This window comes from Phragmites australis, chromosome 17 (genome assembly GCF_958298935.1).
Source record: "Phragmites australis chromosome 17, lpPhrAust1.1, whole genome shotgun sequence".
Taxonomy (NCBI): domain Eukaryota; kingdom Viridiplantae; phylum Streptophyta; class Magnoliopsida; order Poales; family Poaceae; genus Phragmites; species Phragmites australis.
Window position 1 is genome coordinate 24,040,673 of NC_084937.1, and position 15,753 is coordinate 24,056,425.

A 15,753-nucleotide genomic window follows, 5' to 3' on the forward strand; every position below is an offset into this window, starting at 1 on the left:
TGAAATTCTAGCACTAGGTAGGTTATAGAAGCCCGTGGTTGAGATGTCGTGAAGTTAGAGCTCAAGAAAAAGATTGAATTGGACGAACTCAGTAAAATTAGCCCCACCAGATAGTCCGATAATGTGACTTTTGTTCTCATCGGATCTTTGTCTCTTAGTCTAGAATAGAAAACAATTGAGTACACAAGATGATCTGGTGCATAAGTGTGGTATTCACTGGAACCTTTTCTCAGTGACATGTGGCCAAAGTTTTGAGAAGTGTTTCACCGGATAGTCTAGTGATAGTATGGTGAGAGCACCAGACTAATTTCAATAGAAGCGAAAATTTTCAGAGAAATTGAAGTTGAACTCACCGAATATCCGGTGATGAAAAATGAGACCACTGGATTAATTTTTGCAGAGGCAATTTCAAGTGCTGAAAATTGAAGATCAAGTGATCGGATAGTATGGTGCAAAGTGAAGTGGACCGGATGGTGTCACCAGACTAATTTTTACATACAGGTTGCTTCAGTCAATTTAAAGTTTCTCAGTTCACCAGATGGTCTGGTGATGGATAAAAAGAGCACCAAAGTAACTATTGCAGAGAAGGTTGCAACTGTTTAAAAATTGGAGGTCAACTGATCGGATGGTCCGGTGATAAAGGTATGCTCACCAGATTCCTACACCGGACTATTTCTCAGCAATAACGGATAATGACAGCTGATACAGTGAGACTCTGAAGTTTGTACTCACAGGATCGCCCAATGATTGTGAGGAGATGCTTACCAAATCATCCAGTGTTAACACAAACAGTGAGTTGTTAGGCAACGACTAATTTTGGATCTCTAGCCTATAAATACCCTCTCACTTAGTCTCATATGTTGCTTTCGTAACCCCAGAAGAGCTCATACAATGTGTGTCATCAATAAGCAAGAGAGTGCACTTGAGTGAATTAGAAAGTTCTTAATTGAATATTAAGGACATCGTTAGTGCTTGGAGATTAGCAAGTGTGTATGTAGCTGTAGTTTATACTTGATATTGGTTAAGTGAAGTTCTTGGCTTGTTACTCTTGGTAGTTGGCAACAACTAGCTGGTCTTTTGGGATTAGAGGTGTCTCGGTGAGCTCTTAGAGTTCTTTTGGGAGCCTCGGGAAGAGCTATGCGCTTGGTTTGATGCCCGTCAATCCGAAGATGGAGAAGTGACAATCATGAGTGAGCACTTGAGACTTCGTGACTCAAGGGGGAGCAATATCTTTTATGGATACTCCAACGAGGACTAGGGGAGAATGCCAACTCCTCGATACCTCGGAAAAAAATCAGTGTTTTCTTGTCCATCTCCTTACTCTTCCGCATTTACATTCGAGAGAGAGCAAACTCAGCACAAAAGATTTTTATCCTGTGGTATCGATGACATAAATGTCATCCCTAGTCAATGTTGAAGCTCCACCAAGTAAATGCTCTCGGTCACTAAGATTCTTTCGGTCACGGCTCTTGAGCCACCAAGTCACAGAGACAATGCCTCAATCCAGATGAGCTACCAAGCCACAAAGGTAAAGTCTCACTACTAGTCTCTCTCCCGGTCACTTGTCGCCGTCTTCACTTTGAAGCTTGAGTCACCAAGGCAATGATCTACTCGTCCCTGTACAAGCGTCTTGTTGCCGCTCCACATCAAATGAGATTGTAAACAAGCTTGAGCAACTCTGTCTCAAGGTGTAGACGAGTCACCAAGACTCCAAGGCATCGGCGTACCACCCGGTACAAGCTAGGATCACTTTTCAATCCACTCTCTAGGCATTAATCACCTAGTGACACTCTTTTTAGACCTATAAGCACTAATCACATACTAATCGTGTGCTTAATTGCTTTGGATGATCACATTAAGTATTTTGGTGACTTGGATGTCTTCTTAAGTGTCTCTATGTTTCTCTGGACTTCAGCACCTTCAAATGACCGAGTTGAGGGGTATTTATAGTCTCAAACCCATCAACTAGCCATTTTTTCAATGGCTCAACTTTACTGTTTACACTGGATGATCCGGTGACAACAGTGGTACAAGCATCGGACCATCTGGTGTGTACACCTGTAGAAACTAGCTGTTGAACTCCCACTCAAAGTCATTGTGAACACCGAACACTCTGGTGTGTACTTCATCTCTATCACCAGACTATCCGATGAGTTATCATGAGCCAATCGAGCCACTTGACTCTTCTCTGCACAAAATAGTCTGGTGTGATCCTCCGGTGATCATCGGACCATCTGGTGAGTTGACATTCATGCTTCAACACCTGAATCCTTCTCTGCAGGAAATGCTCTGGTGTAATACTCCGATGAGTACAACTAGTACACCGGATCATCCAATGAGTTTATCTTTCTTTGCCTTCTTTTGAAAATGCTCCAGTGTGTACTGCTTCCTTGAGCACCGGATCATCCGGTGAGGCTATCCTCACCCTCTATTAGAAATGCTTCGGTGTGTTTACCAATTCATCACCGGACCTTTTGGTGCGTGTAACTTTCTTAAACTCCACTAACAGAAATACTCCGGTGCGCACTCAGGCCTAACACCGGACTATTCGGTGAGGCTAACAATCTCTGAACATAATGCTCCAGTGAGTGCAAACTCATCTGTGCTGAACCATCCGATAAAGCAAATCTTCTTGGGACTTTTCCAATTAAATCATCGGATGGTTCAGCACAGAGGAGTTTGCACTCACCGGAGCATTATGTTCAAAGACTGTTAGCCTCATCGAATAGTCCGGTGTTAGGCCTGAGTGCGCATCGGAGTATTTCTGTCAGTGGAGTTTAAGAAAGTTACACGCACCAGAAGGTCCGATGATGAACTGGTAAACACACCGAAGCATTTCTAATAGAGGGTGAGGATAGTCTCAGTGGATGATTCGGTGCTTAAGGAAGCAATACACACCGGAGCACACCTGGAAGGAAGCACGTAGAAGAGATGTAATCCCTGTGTGTCCTCTTCCTCCCATGTGTGCTTCTCGTCCACATCGACGGACATGGCGACAGCGAGCAACCGCGGAGGCGGCAAACTGGCAGAGGAGGCTGGCGGCGGTAGCGGTGTGGGGAAGCAGGATAGAATGGTGCGGTGACGGGAAGCGGCACGGAAGTGAGCGGTGAGGGCGATGGGGATTTAGGGATCGAGGGGCGACGATTGCACTACGTGGAGAGGCTTGTGAGCGAGAGGAGGAGAAGAGGGAGGTGGTGGGATCAAATGGTCTATAGGAAGAGAAAGGTGAACAGTAAGCAGTGGTAGGAACAATAAAATAGTGTGCATGACGGGAGGAAATGATTCACATACCAAGTGGAATCTTATAAATAAACTTGAAATTGCTTGGATTATTCAACAAGGAGGAGATGATACTTTGTACTCAAAAACGAAATCTAAAAGCAGGGTTTTGAGGTAATGCTTGTAAACTCAAAAAGTAGAGCAAAAGGAGCATCTCCTTGAACCAAATGCAGTGGTTCTGAGAGCGTTTGATGATGATTGCAGTGGAAGTACTTTAAGCTTACGAATTACGAGGCGGTGGTATTTTACAGTAGGGATGTTTAGCAGTGGCATTAGTCTCCCTTTTGTACAGGAGGAAGCATCAAATTCCATAGGCTTTTCTGGTTGTTCTCTGGTCAATTTCAGGTACTTCTGCAACTACCAATGTATTTGCCGTCATGGCGGTGATACCATAACAACGATTTCGCACCCCTGTCTTGCCGTTCAAAATTCAAATGCTCCAAGCAGCAAACTCTCAGAAATCATGCACTTACGAAACCTCTCGCCCACAGTCCATGTCCGAGGATCAATCGGCTTCGTCATCAGCAAGCCAGGCCCCCCGACATCGTCGGTCAGAGAGGCTGTTCTCCTGTGACGACCGACGCGATCAGTGCATGCACGTCGTACGTGCTCGTCCATCTCATTGACACAGACGCGCGCCCGCCGGAGAAGGCAACTCCGTACGAGGATGCGATCAGGTTATTTTATTCGTCCTTTTTATCTGATATCTATTATTCTTTTAATTAATTTTATAATACGAATCTTAATGAAGGGTTCTGATAGCTCATTCTTACGGAAGGACAGTAAAATTTGAGGCTTTTTATAGTGATCCATATTACTTATAGATAAGAGATAGTATAAATTTAATCTGATCATATATATAATTGTATATTTCTGTAATTACGATAGTAGTGTTAATATTTACCTATCATATTATTAAAGGGCACTATAATCTTTTTTATATCTAATTTTTAAATAATCGTCTAACCAAATAATCAGTTTTCAGATCATTCTAAACATTAAACATATAGATTTGCACGATATAACTACCATACTATTTCCTTTTTTCTAAAAATATCTTTATACTATATATTTTTTTTATATACTATTTATACTACTCTAAATAATATATAGTATTTTAATCGATCTAAACCATCCGATAAAAAAGAGTTGGCTCAAATTCGTTGGAGACCACCTAAAATTTTCCTTCCCGCGCTTGCCTGTCGGCCAGCGATGACGTGACGTCTCCTCCGCATAGGACTCTGCACTGCACGGCTATTGACGGCAGCAGGATCTCGCACACACCCCTGTTCGCTACACTGCGTGTCAGCCCAGAACGGAGCAAAAGGGGTTGAAGGCCAGGCAGCCGTGTCCCGGCCCCTCATGCATGTAGGCGCACGATGCCATCCATCTTCTTGCACGTCGCTCCAGTCTCGAGATGCGCGAACGTCGCTGCTGCCCGGACCCCAGAACGACCAGAACAGTCTCTCTCTTTTTGCTACCGGACGCGTGAGACCACGGCATAAAGCTAGCTAACTAGATCAGGCCAAATGATCGGCACGAGGTACGATGATTTTGATCTCATCTAGACTGTACCTACACCAATGCCTCGGTATAGCTTTGCCTGGCATGGGTATATTACTATGTAAAAAATAAATAAGAGTGACAGATTATAATTGTTGTGGGTGACGAATCTCGTATTTATTATTCTGAACGTATCACTGATAACATGTAATAAGTGATGGATATAAATCTGTCACCAATAAAATTATTGGTGACAGTTAAAATTTGATCCGTCACTAATTAAAGTTATTGATGACGGGTCAAAATTGTGACTCGTCATTTATGATTTATTTGTGACCCGTTACTTATAACTGATATACGGTTTTCGCTTTTTTTAGACATAAAAAAAAGTAAAAAAAAATATTTTTCACCTAAGTCAATCTAACTTAGGCTTATCACCACTTGCCACGTGTTTCTAACTATTTTTTAAACTATTTTTAGAATGTGCGTTCCGTGGGAATCGAATTCGCGACGGTCCCTCGTGCGCGTAGCTGCCTAACCACCTTAATCTTGTGTGCGTCCTGAAGGGACTCGGATAAAAGATCCTTTTAACTATTTTGCCAAGGGTCATAAGTGACGGGTCACAGTTATGATATATCACCAATGTTAATTTTACAATAGACATAAAAACCAGTTGACTCGGAGTACCTTCGGTTAAATGATCATAATTTTTACATACGGACTCCGATTTTGAGGTTTTTTTACTCTACGGACATCTAAAAAAAAGTTACATCCGTTTCTCCTCAACTTTGTTGGGTTCGACGAATTTTTTTGAGGCCTAAAATGGCTTAGAAGATTGAGTTCTGGCCTTCAAAAGTTTCTGCACCGTTTTTAGAACGAGCGTTTGTGTCCATAGTCGTTACCCCTTATATCAAACTTAAGCAGAAATGTACAATGGTTCATATTCTAGTGCTTTTGGAGTGAGAAAAAATAAGAGAAAAATAAAATAAAAATAATTTTTTTTAATGTTTGGATCATTTTCTGTATTTCTGAACAACGTCATTAGTGATGGGTCATAACTTGACCCGTCACTTATGACAGGCCTATGAGACCCATCACCGATGAGTTAGTCATTGGTGATGTGACAAAACTTGACCTATCACTAATAACTGGCCTACGATAACCTATGAGTGATGAGTCGTCATTGTTGACGGATCAAGTTTTTATCCGTCACAAATGACTAGCATTAGTGATAGGTCATAACTACAACCCGTTACTTATGTAGTGTCCCCTTTGTCTATTTTTCACGTAGTGTACGCTCATCGTCCGCTAGCTCGGACAGGCAGATTGCACACTCCGCCTTTGCCCATACGCCAGCTGTGGGGGTGCCAATGGTCTCGGAGGTGGGGGTGGTGATGGCAATGGCAACGGTATTAGAGGGGAGCTTTGGCTCCTGCACTCATGCGGCGTTGCAGCGCACAAGGCAGCCGAGGAGGAAGCAGGTGGCGGTATGGAGGAAGAAGACGAGGAGGAAGATACATGTAAGGATGATGAGGATGGTGGCAGTGCCATGGAGTGCTTCGTCATGCCGTATTCCTATCCGGATCAGTCCGGCACGATACGATTTTCTCACAGGTAGTGTCTTGGGTTGACCCTTTAGCACATGAGTTGATCTGATTAGTTAGTCAGGTCTAATGGAACGTGTCCTAACTAAGTCATATCTAGGTGTGGCTGTAGCGAGCTGATCGTTAGGTCTAGTTGGCCAGGTCTGCCACGGCATGATGGACGATGCATCGGTGGTGGCGTGCACCGGTAACTTTTCACCTCTCTTTTTCTTACTCGACCGCTTGCTTTTATGTGTGTAACCTAAAGGAGAGAGCTCATTGTTACGGCGCAAGGGGGCAGTGTGAAGGACAGAGTTAAAGAGGGTGGTCATCTCTCATCTCTTGTCGTCCGTTGCTTTTGTTCATCAGTGTGCCGGCCGGGGTGAAAAAAGCTGTGGGCTCGACATTTTACTGGATCTAGGGAAACGACGGCAAAAGCTAGGAGAATTTTGACCACTGTTGGGAGGCCGTTTTGTTGTTGCACTTCACCATCGGAAAGAGCGCAGGCCGAGGACAAGGCTCGTATCCTCGATCGTATGTCTGGTTGGTCATCTGCCACCTACCCTAAGAATCGAACTCCAGATTCTTCATGGAGTGATGTTTAACCTGTCATGTGCCGATGGAGTACTTCGTGCAGGAATCCCATTTCCAAGGACCGATCATGCACAGGTACTTACTAATACTACTGGTACGTGAAAAGAACCGACACGTATATCAGGTGGTGTAGCACAGAAAATACAACTCCATATATCCTTTTATATATATATATATATATATATATATAATTTTATCTATTTTGATCATCATCTCTCTAATCTGATACGTATCTGTCTATTGATTATTTTATCTATCTTATTAATTTTTTATCTATCTCTTTAATACGAATCTTAATATAAATATAAATGAACGGTGAAGCACGGTTAAAAAAAAGGAGAAACTATGATTTATCTTATAATTTTTTTATCTATTTTTTTAATATGAATTTCAATCTAAATAAACGATGTAGCTCAGTTAGAAAAAAAAAACTGTGGTGCATCACCGTGTGTCCGTGTCCACCGACGCTTTTGCACTGCCCTGCCTCCGACAAATCGCACTCCGAAGACCCGTGAAAAGCAGAAGCAATTGGTCTCTCCGCCCCAGCTGCAAAAACTGCGACGAGCCAACCGTCCCCGCGAGAGTTATACGTACCGGCGACACATGCGAAGTCGCTGCAGTCGCCGCTGCCGACCGACCGCCTTTTACTAGCGCGGAAGGCGTCAAACCGACGTGTAGACCGCATGCAACTTTTCTCTTCCCGACCCGACCGCGCCGCAGATCGATACGCCAACACAGTCGCTGCCCGCAGAGTCGCAAGTGAAGCCGTGTGTCGGCACCCGGGCTCGCAGAGTATTTAACAGCTCGGCTCCGGCGAGCAAACGAGAGCTGTGTGCCCGTGCTAGCTGCACTTACTATCTACTCGCTTCCTTGGCTTCCCGCCTTTCTTCTTTTCAAACCCAGCTCAGGCACAAGCACGATGGTGCCTGTCCGGAGTGATGAAGCGGAGGTGGCGATGGACGGCGAGTGCTCGGCTCCGGCGGCGACGGCGCGGAGCGGGCCGAGCAGGAGCCACAGCGAGGCGGAGCGGAAGCGGCGGCAGCGCATCAACGCCCACCTCGCCACGCTTCGCACCCTCCTCCCCGCGGCTTCCCGAGTAAGTCCTTACTCGTGGCGGTTCTTGATGCATACATGTGTGACCTGTGGCGAACACGATTGCGTGCGTGCGTGCGTATGCATGCAGATGGACAAGGCGGCGTTGCTCGGGGAGGTGGTGCGGCACGTCCGGGAGCTGCGGGGCGAGGCGGACGCCGCGGCAGCGGGCGCGGCCGTGGCCGTCCCGGGGGAAGGCGACGAGGTCGGCGTGGAGGATGGGCACTCCTGGCGCGGCGGGGAGAGGACCACCACCAGGCGCGTCAGGGCATGGGTGTGCTGCGCCGACCGGCCTGGGCTCATGTCCGAGCTGGGCCGCGCCGTGCGGTCGGTAAGCGCGAGGGCGGTGCGTGCGGAGATCGCCACCGTCGGCGGGCGGACGCGGAGCGTCCTGGAGCTGGACGTCGGCGAGCAGCAGGCGGCCGCGGACGGCGAGGGCGCGTCTTCACGGCCGGCGTTGCAGGCGGCGCTCAGGGCTGTGCTGCTCAGCCGGGAGGAGCTGCTCGCCTCGGAGTGCTACAAGCGACAGCGCTTCTCGGGGCACCTCACCAGGGTGTAGTAGCGCAGTAGCACTGTAGGAGTGAATGACCTGATGAGAGACAGAAGGGAAAGGGTAGGACTGTGACATGTCTACTACCTTTTTTAGTTGTAACATGTAGATTATCACAAAACTTTCATTGTTTACTCGACCAGTTGGTATTCAAAATTGTTGAGCTCTATCAGGAACTGTAAAATGTGAGTGCATGGTCATGTAAAATGACACAAGATGATTGCAGAATGCGAGAGACCAGACGACCAGTCCAAACTGCCCAGGCTAGTCTCATCTTGTACTGAGGCACACGCCATGTTTCTTGGCAGTACAGAAGTCAGAAAGATAAGCACACAAGAATACAAGATGTATGGTGATGGAAATGAGCTAAAACAATTTACGATGTGGTAGTTTCGATAAAGGAGCAGTAAAGATGGACAACGGCGTTCCAGTAGAGCTTTGTAGAGCCCAACAAGTATTGAAAAAGATTCAATTGATAAGACGTACAATTATAAAGCCGGTCCATTATTTGTATCTCACTATTACAATGATACAGCGAATGGTACAAATGTTACTACAACACAGTGACGCCAAATGTGGCCAAGATTACATGCATTCGTATGACTGGTTTTGCAGCTTATTTGTAAAATCTTAATCGTTTCAAGCAGACAACACCACATAAATAGTTGGATAAAATTCACTTTGGCCCCGGCAGTTTGACAGACTTTCACTTTGCTACCATATTGTCCATTGTGTTGCACTTCACTCCATTGTGGTTTAGTTCTTCTACAGTCAAGAGTCCCTGTATCAGATAACTGCTGCAATGCTGAAGCATGCGTGTCTTCAATGCTTACAACATAAACAAATTCAAGCATGACAAGCTAGTGGCATAGTACCATGCATGTCAATGGGTGACGCCAACAGTCTTGTAACAGTTACTTGATACAGGGACTCGCTTCTGCAGAAGATCAATACCACAATGGAGCAAGGTGCAATGAAATGGACAACGTAGTGGCAAAGCAAAACCATGCTAAACTGCAGGGGGCAGAGTGAAATTTACCCAAGTAAACAAGACCTTGATTGGTCAAGACCAGGTAGACCTGTTCTTTATAGCATACTTGCTTCCACCTTCCAGCCCTTCACGGTACACTAATGTCCACTTCTCAAATGTGCAATCAACGAAGTTGTAGTAACCTCCATGAAGGTTCAAAGTACCTTCATTCACCCTTTTCTCTATCCAAGGGTATGTTAACAAGTTCAACAGTGAGCTATTTATTGATTCCTGTAGCAAAAGAATCATACATGTCAGACAACTAGTCTGGCTTCACTTCGTTCGAGTATATGACAACCAGACATTATTATGTTCATTATATCACGCAATGATACTATCAAATACCTTGAAATAAAAGATATCCAGCATATCTGCGAGTAGATTTGAATATACAATGACACATTGAATTTAATCCTATAATTCATACACAATACATCGAGGAAGAACATACAATCATTTACTGCTTAACATCTTGACATGATTGTAATTAGTAAAGGCCATGGAAGTGATTGATCCTTTGCACTACTTTGCAGGCCATATTTTTGTGAAAGTTCAAGGTTTAAGACAATTTATGCATCACCCCGACATACGAACTACATCAAGGAAGAACAATATAATCAGTAGGCACGTTTACTGCCAAATACATTTAGAGACTTGGAATCAGTAAAAGCCATGGAAGTGATTGATCCTGTCCACTACTCTGCAGGGGCCATATTTTTGTGAAATTTAAGGCTTAAAACAATTGTGCATCACCCTTATAAGAGTAATTCACCTTTTCACAATGGTTGCACTGCATTTCGAAACTCAAATTTCCAGCTGCTGCTTTCGTGCTTAACCTTGCACTCTTCCCAATGGAAACCCAGTCTTTAATAAAGCTTCTGTGCCAAGAAACAAGCAAAATCAGACATGCATCATAAAAAGGTACAGGGAAAGAAGACATAATGAAGAAATGGCTAGAATTTTTTACACAGAAGCTGAATCATCTTTCATACTCATTAGTGCTTGGATGCCACCACAACGGCTGTGACCTACAACTAATACATTTTCTACCTGAGCAAATGAAGGTAACTACGTCAGGACTCAAGAATGACTCAATAGTCTCTGCATGACTGCATATATTCCTTTAACAAAAGGGGGAAAGGAAAATAAATGCAAATATGCAAGTAAGCACAGTATCACAAAATATTCATGCCTCGAGTGAATTGATGGCGAACTCTAGTGCCGCACTAGTCTCCGAAGCCCCATGCTGGTATTGCAGCATTTTGTTTACTGTTAGTACTTCCACAAAGAAATTGCATTGTTTAAAAGTTCAATCAAAACCTAAAGATATGCCAAATTTATAATACCTTATATGGTGGTACCAAATTTGCCACATTACGAACCGTGAATGCTTCCCCAGGCTGAAACCCTAAAATACTGGAAGGGCAGACTCTTGAGTCAGCACAAGCAACCACCATGAACTGCACACAGAAACAGAAAACCAAAAGTAATCCCATTAGGCTCAGTAATGCAAAAATTAAAATATTGTGCAATCAATGTCGCTACCATGCACCTTTGGTGTTTGCTGCTGAGCAAGACTTTGGTAATTAGAAAAATTTTCCCTGTCCACAGTTACAGATACAACAGCGTCAATAAACAATTTTTTTTAAAAAAACACCTTTTGAAATATGAAGGTGAATGATCCATCGTGTACTTTATGATCTACTTACACATAGTTACGCTGTTTGAAGTCCATGAACCTTGCTTTCAACTCCTTGAACTGATCATGTTCTCCACCTACCCCATCTACTGTCTCATGTTGAAAATCTAGAAGTTGTCGAGTCAAACCAGAATGATCTCTTGAGGCCTTTGTGATACATGAGAATTCTCTCCTATAGAAGAAAATAAATAGTCAATATTTTGTTGCCCAAACACATTAAATTAGATAAGGGGATCACAAAGATGTTTTGCCACCATGCAGAGTTATTCAGCATATAAGAAAATAGAAAATACTACAGAAACTAACTCGCTTAGAGTTAATAGTGAGCATAAATATCACGATTTTTAGATTTACGCTATTATAAATATCACAGTTTTGAAAGATACCACTACACTTTCGGTATTTGATTATGCCATTATAAATATCACGGTTTTAAAATATGCCACTACACTTCCATGCCATTAGGAATCTCTTTAAAATTGGATCCATACCATTATAAATCTCCTAAAATTGGATCCATACCATTACGAAATGTACCTCGAGACTAAGGTAATAGCATGGATCCAAGTTCAGGAGATTTATAATGGCATCTTTCCAAATACCGAAAGTGTAGTGAAAGAGAATTTCGGATAACACTCGTGAGCATACTGAGAATAGAAATGCAAGTCAAGCTGTCTCAAGCGCCAGCTTAACGAGCACTTGTAATATGTTAACAGAGGGCACTACAAATACATCCATCTACCACAGCGTTTCCATCCGACAACAGTGTACCACAGCAAATTCAAATTCAAATCATAGAGAAGTGGAACGTTGCTCTAAATTGCAGAATTATGTCCTTGACTAAGCTACACATCGGGATCCTCTGCAGTGGAGGAGCCAATGCAGAGGATCAACAATGATGTGCTTAGGGGATGCTTACAGCTGTTGGATCAAAATCTGACGACATAGATGAAAATGCTACAGTATACATGAACAGTAGAAGCCGGTTCTACAGTGAACGGGAGTACTGTTGCTCCAGTACTCTACTACAATAATCATAATTAATTAATGCATGGTACTGTAGCATCAGACACATTACACTGTTCAAACAGTAACTCTCTGCATTAATCACGATTATGGCAGAGGATCCAGATTTCGATCTCCTTTCTTCCGCAGCACAATACACCCCCATCAGATAGGAAGAAACAGAGGCATCAACGTTAAGCTACAGAAACTGAGAAGGAAGCTAGCTTAACCCATAGAAACGTTCATCAAGCAAGCTGACCAAGCAAAAATCACCAAAAAGCTCCACCCAAAAAGCTCAGATAATAGCTCTCAAGCATCTAAATTTGACACCAGATCAGCGACCCAAGGGGGTTGCTGGTTGCCAACCACGACCGCCGATCAAAACAGAAAGACGCAAAAATAGTTCCATGATCCGATCATTCATCCAAACTAAGAAAGCTGCGAAATTTATAGATGGGATCGACTCAACTCACCGGCCGGATCCTCCCACCCGCAGAGCAACATCGCGCGGCCTCGAATCACCGATCTGCCGCACCCCACAAAGCCCACAGATCAACAAAAAGAATACCAACAAATCGGAGACCCCACGAGATGGGCAAGCAGCAGCTCACCGTCAGCGCGCCATGGCCGCGGCCGGAGTCAGCGGAGGCGGCCGGGGCGGGGCGGAGGCAATGGGAGGCGGCGCGGACGAGGACACCGGGAGCCATGTGTGGACAGGCCGGTGCGGGTGCTCGCGTCGCGGTGTTGGGGTCTCGGGCATTTGAGTAGGGGGAGCTTGGCGCGGGCGACAATGGCCGGGGCTTTAGGGGGGGGGGGGGGCAGTGACACGAGGCGGAGGAGACGACGGCGATGGGGCGGAGGAATCGAGGACGAGGCGGATTTTTTCAGGGAAAAAATAATCAATTAGGGTGATCCAACTGTTTGGTGGCTGAAACTTCGATGATTCAGAGGGAGCAACCGCAGAGAAGTCTGTATGCGGATGAGACTCCGTCCGTCAGATTGGATGTGGTGGACGGATCCTGACCGTTGGATTTCCCAGTTGTTGGCGTAGGTGCCGTGGAACCTCTGGACGTTGCTGTTCCTTGGGGGCCCGGCGACCAGCGGTCTATGAACCTCATCGTGTTGCGTGGCAACCGGCAACCCATCATTGTAGAGTATAGCGATTGGATTTGCCTGTGCCCATACGCATGAGTCGTCGTGCAATTCATATCGCGGACAGCGATTGGTTTGAAGATTAACGTCGCGTACTAATCTCTTCCTAACCCAAAAAAGAAGAAGAGGGAGATGCTTTGGAGGGCAGAAATGCAAGCGTGCTTGCTGTCTATGCTCACCGATGCAGTCCACGACGAGGCAGCAGCTGCCGCCGCTCGCCCGGCCCCGGCCTGTGCGGCGGCCGAAGACCATCCTCCCGCGCGGCAGCGCGCCGGGCTTCTGTGGCGCCGCCAGGCGGACACGGTCGCCGCGTCACAGGAGCCGAAGACGCACGGGTCGAGGCAGCAGCCAAGCGCCGCGCTGCTGATCCCAAGGGCCATGGAGGCATATAGAGCACCGCAAGCTCCAGGGCGAAAACGGATGGCCTATCGGACGACGCCACGGGATTACACTACCTGTCTCGACTCTTTCCCTCCAAACTTCCATGGCAGTCGGTAGCGTGTGCTGTTGGCCCTAAAGAGCGCTGCTCCAGATAGGACAGCTAGTGGCATGGCTATCTTCTTCTCCTACACTTCGGTTCCAGCACGGAACTGAGCTCGGACCACACAGACCAGCATGGCTATCCGTCCGCGGCATAGCCTTGTCATGCGGACGCCGGCACGCTCGCCTTCGGGCCTCTTACCCCCCGCGGCAAGATCTGCTGGGGGCAGCGTGCGCTCGATTTGGACCACCTAACCCCATGGCCCATCACCGATGGCACGGCACGGGTGCGTCGCGACCAAGAGCACGGGCGCGGCTCCGTGGCTCGGGAACCGGCCACGCGACGGGGAGCGGCGCCCAGCTCCTGAGATCTCGGCGTGTCGCGGGCGGCAAATGCGGATCCAGACGACGCCGCCAGAACAGATGAGCTGGTCCGGTGTCACTGGTCGCTCCCCAAGAGATTGGGAGGAGGCGAGCCGGACCCAGGGTTAAAAAACCATCGGTAACCGTTAAAAAAATCGTGGTTACCGACCTTACCGGTTTGGTCCGGTTTCAGAAACCGAACAGTAACCGAAATTTAAATTTAAAAAATTCGAAAAAATAAAAAAATTCAAAAAAAATCTTAAACAAAACTAGACACAATTCTAAGACCTTCTGTGAAAAACATTTTCAAAAATAATATCGTTTGCATCATATTCTATGGGGAGAAAGTTTTAAAAAAATAAAAAAAATTGAAGCGTACGGCTCAATTATTAACTCACGTTAAGGAAAAGTGTAACATGCAAACACATATTTTTCTTGTATAAAACGTATTTTAAGAGAATCTTTAAAATTGATTTCACTTTATTTAGAGTTTCATTAAATTCTCTATGATTTTTACAAAGTTCACAAGCATAAAGTGAATATGTTAAGAAACATCACTGTAATTAACTTTTTCATGTCTACTATTATTTTTTCTACTTAAATCATAATATAAATAAGCTAATGAAAGTGGTTTCACTAATTTTTGAGGTGTGATGGGTCAGTTATGAATTAATCTAGTCGCAACACATTTACACAATCATGCATGTTACAATAACTAATTCATGAGTTCATATATTTTTAAAAGATATAGGATCATGTAAGAAGACTAACAAAATTAGTTTCATGATTTTTGGATTAGCAAAGAGTAAACTATGCATTTAAATTGGTTTAACAAATAAAATTTCTCACAGAAAATTTTGAACTTTTTTATGAGTATAAATACTTTTATCATGTAGATCATGTTACAAGGAAGCCAACAAAATTTGTTTCACTTGATTTGAAGCTCAGATGAATTAGTTATTGATTTTACAAGATTGAACCCTTTTTTAGGTTTTTTATTGAACTGCGCTGAAATTCGATAAAACCGCTCGATAAATCGAGAAAACCAAGCGGTTACCGACCCAAACCGCTCGGTTACCGACCCAAACTACTCGGTAACCGACCAAAACCGAGCGGTTACCGAGAGGGCAAAAACACGATTTTTTCGCAAAAATTCAAAATTTGCCGAATGAATTTTCTCCGAATTTTTTTGAATTTTTGACCGGTAATTGCGGTTACCGCCTCCGGTCGGTAACGTGAACCTTGACCGGACCCCACCCGGAAGGATCGAGTAGGTTCTACGGATAACCCTAGCCTGTCATCGGAACTTTTTTTATTCTTTAAGTTAAAATATTACAAATATAGACTCTTGTTACTAGAATTTTTTAAATATATACACCGTTTTCAAAAAAATAAAAAGCTAGATGATAATATCCTCTCCATA

The 15,753-nt window shown here is 44.7% G+C and overlaps 2 protein-coding genes across 7 annotated transcripts; one reads left to right on the forward strand and one right to left on the reverse strand.

Moving 5' to 3' along the window:
• Positions 1-7,666: 7,666 nt before the first annotated feature.
• On the forward strand, positions 7,667-8,964 carry LOC133897173 (transcription factor bHLH30-like). Its single transcript, XM_062337795.1, has 2 exons — positions 7,667-8,055; positions 8,143-8,964. The coding sequence occupies exons 1-2, from the start codon at positions 7,879-7,881 to the stop codon at positions 8,608-8,610; spliced, it is 645 nt and encodes a 214-aa protein (XP_062193779.1). The 5' UTR covers positions 7,667-7,878; the 3' UTR covers positions 8,611-8,964.
• A 92-nt stretch (positions 8,965-9,056) lies between these two features.
• Positions 9,057-14,152, reverse strand: LOC133897172 (beta carbonic anhydrase 5, chloroplastic-like). 6 transcript variants are annotated; one of them, XR_009905867.1, is made up of 10 exons: positions 13,667-14,152; positions 11,341-11,502; positions 11,184-11,232; positions 10,978-11,091; positions 10,824-10,877; positions 10,599-10,681; positions 10,404-10,509; positions 9,641-9,862; positions 9,477-9,538; positions 9,057-9,366 (listed from the first exon to the last, which is right to left on the reverse strand). XR_009905867.1 is itself a non-coding variant. In XM_062337791.1 (9 exons), the coding sequence occupies exons 1-8, from the start codon at positions 13,873-13,875 to the stop codon at positions 9,665-9,667; spliced, it is 975 nt and encodes a 324-aa protein (XP_062193775.1). In that variant the 5' UTR covers positions 13,876-14,152; the 3' UTR covers positions 9,057-9,366; positions 9,641-9,664. The 6 variants fall into 6 exon arrangements, 5 of the variants coding, with proteins under 5 accessions (XP_062193775.1, XP_062193774.1, XP_062193777.1 ...); XM_062337791.1 differs by lacking the exon at positions 9,477-9,538; XM_062337790.1 differs by having other exon boundaries at positions 9,057-9,538.
• Between the last annotated feature and the right edge of the window lie 1,601 nt (positions 14,153-15,753).

What these genes read in the sequence shown, in the direction of transcription:
- LOC133897173 (XM_062337795.1), top strand. Translation starts at nt 7,879, where the DNA reads ATGGTGCCTGTCCGGAGTGATGAAGCGGAGGTGGCGATGGACGGCGAG. An exon ending in TCCTCCCCGCGGCTTCCCGA is followed by an intron (nt 8,056 to 8,142) that starts GTAAGTCCTTAC and finishes GTATGCATGCAG; the next exon opens with ATGGACAAGGCGGCGTTGCT.
- LOC133897172 (XM_062337791.1), bottom strand. Translation starts at nt 13,875, where the DNA reads ATGCCTCCATGGCCCTTGGGATCAGCAGCGCGGCGCTTGGCTGCTGCC. An exon ending in CTCAGCAGCAAACACCAAAG is followed by an intron (nt 11,092 to 11,183) that starts GTGCATGGTAGC and finishes TTCTGTGTGCAG; the next exon opens with TTCATGGTGGTTGCTTGTGC. An exon ending in TCGCCATCAATTCACTCGAG is followed by an intron (nt 10,682 to 10,823) that starts GCATGAATATTT and finishes TCATTTGCTCAG; the next exon opens with GTAGAAAATGTATTAGTTGT.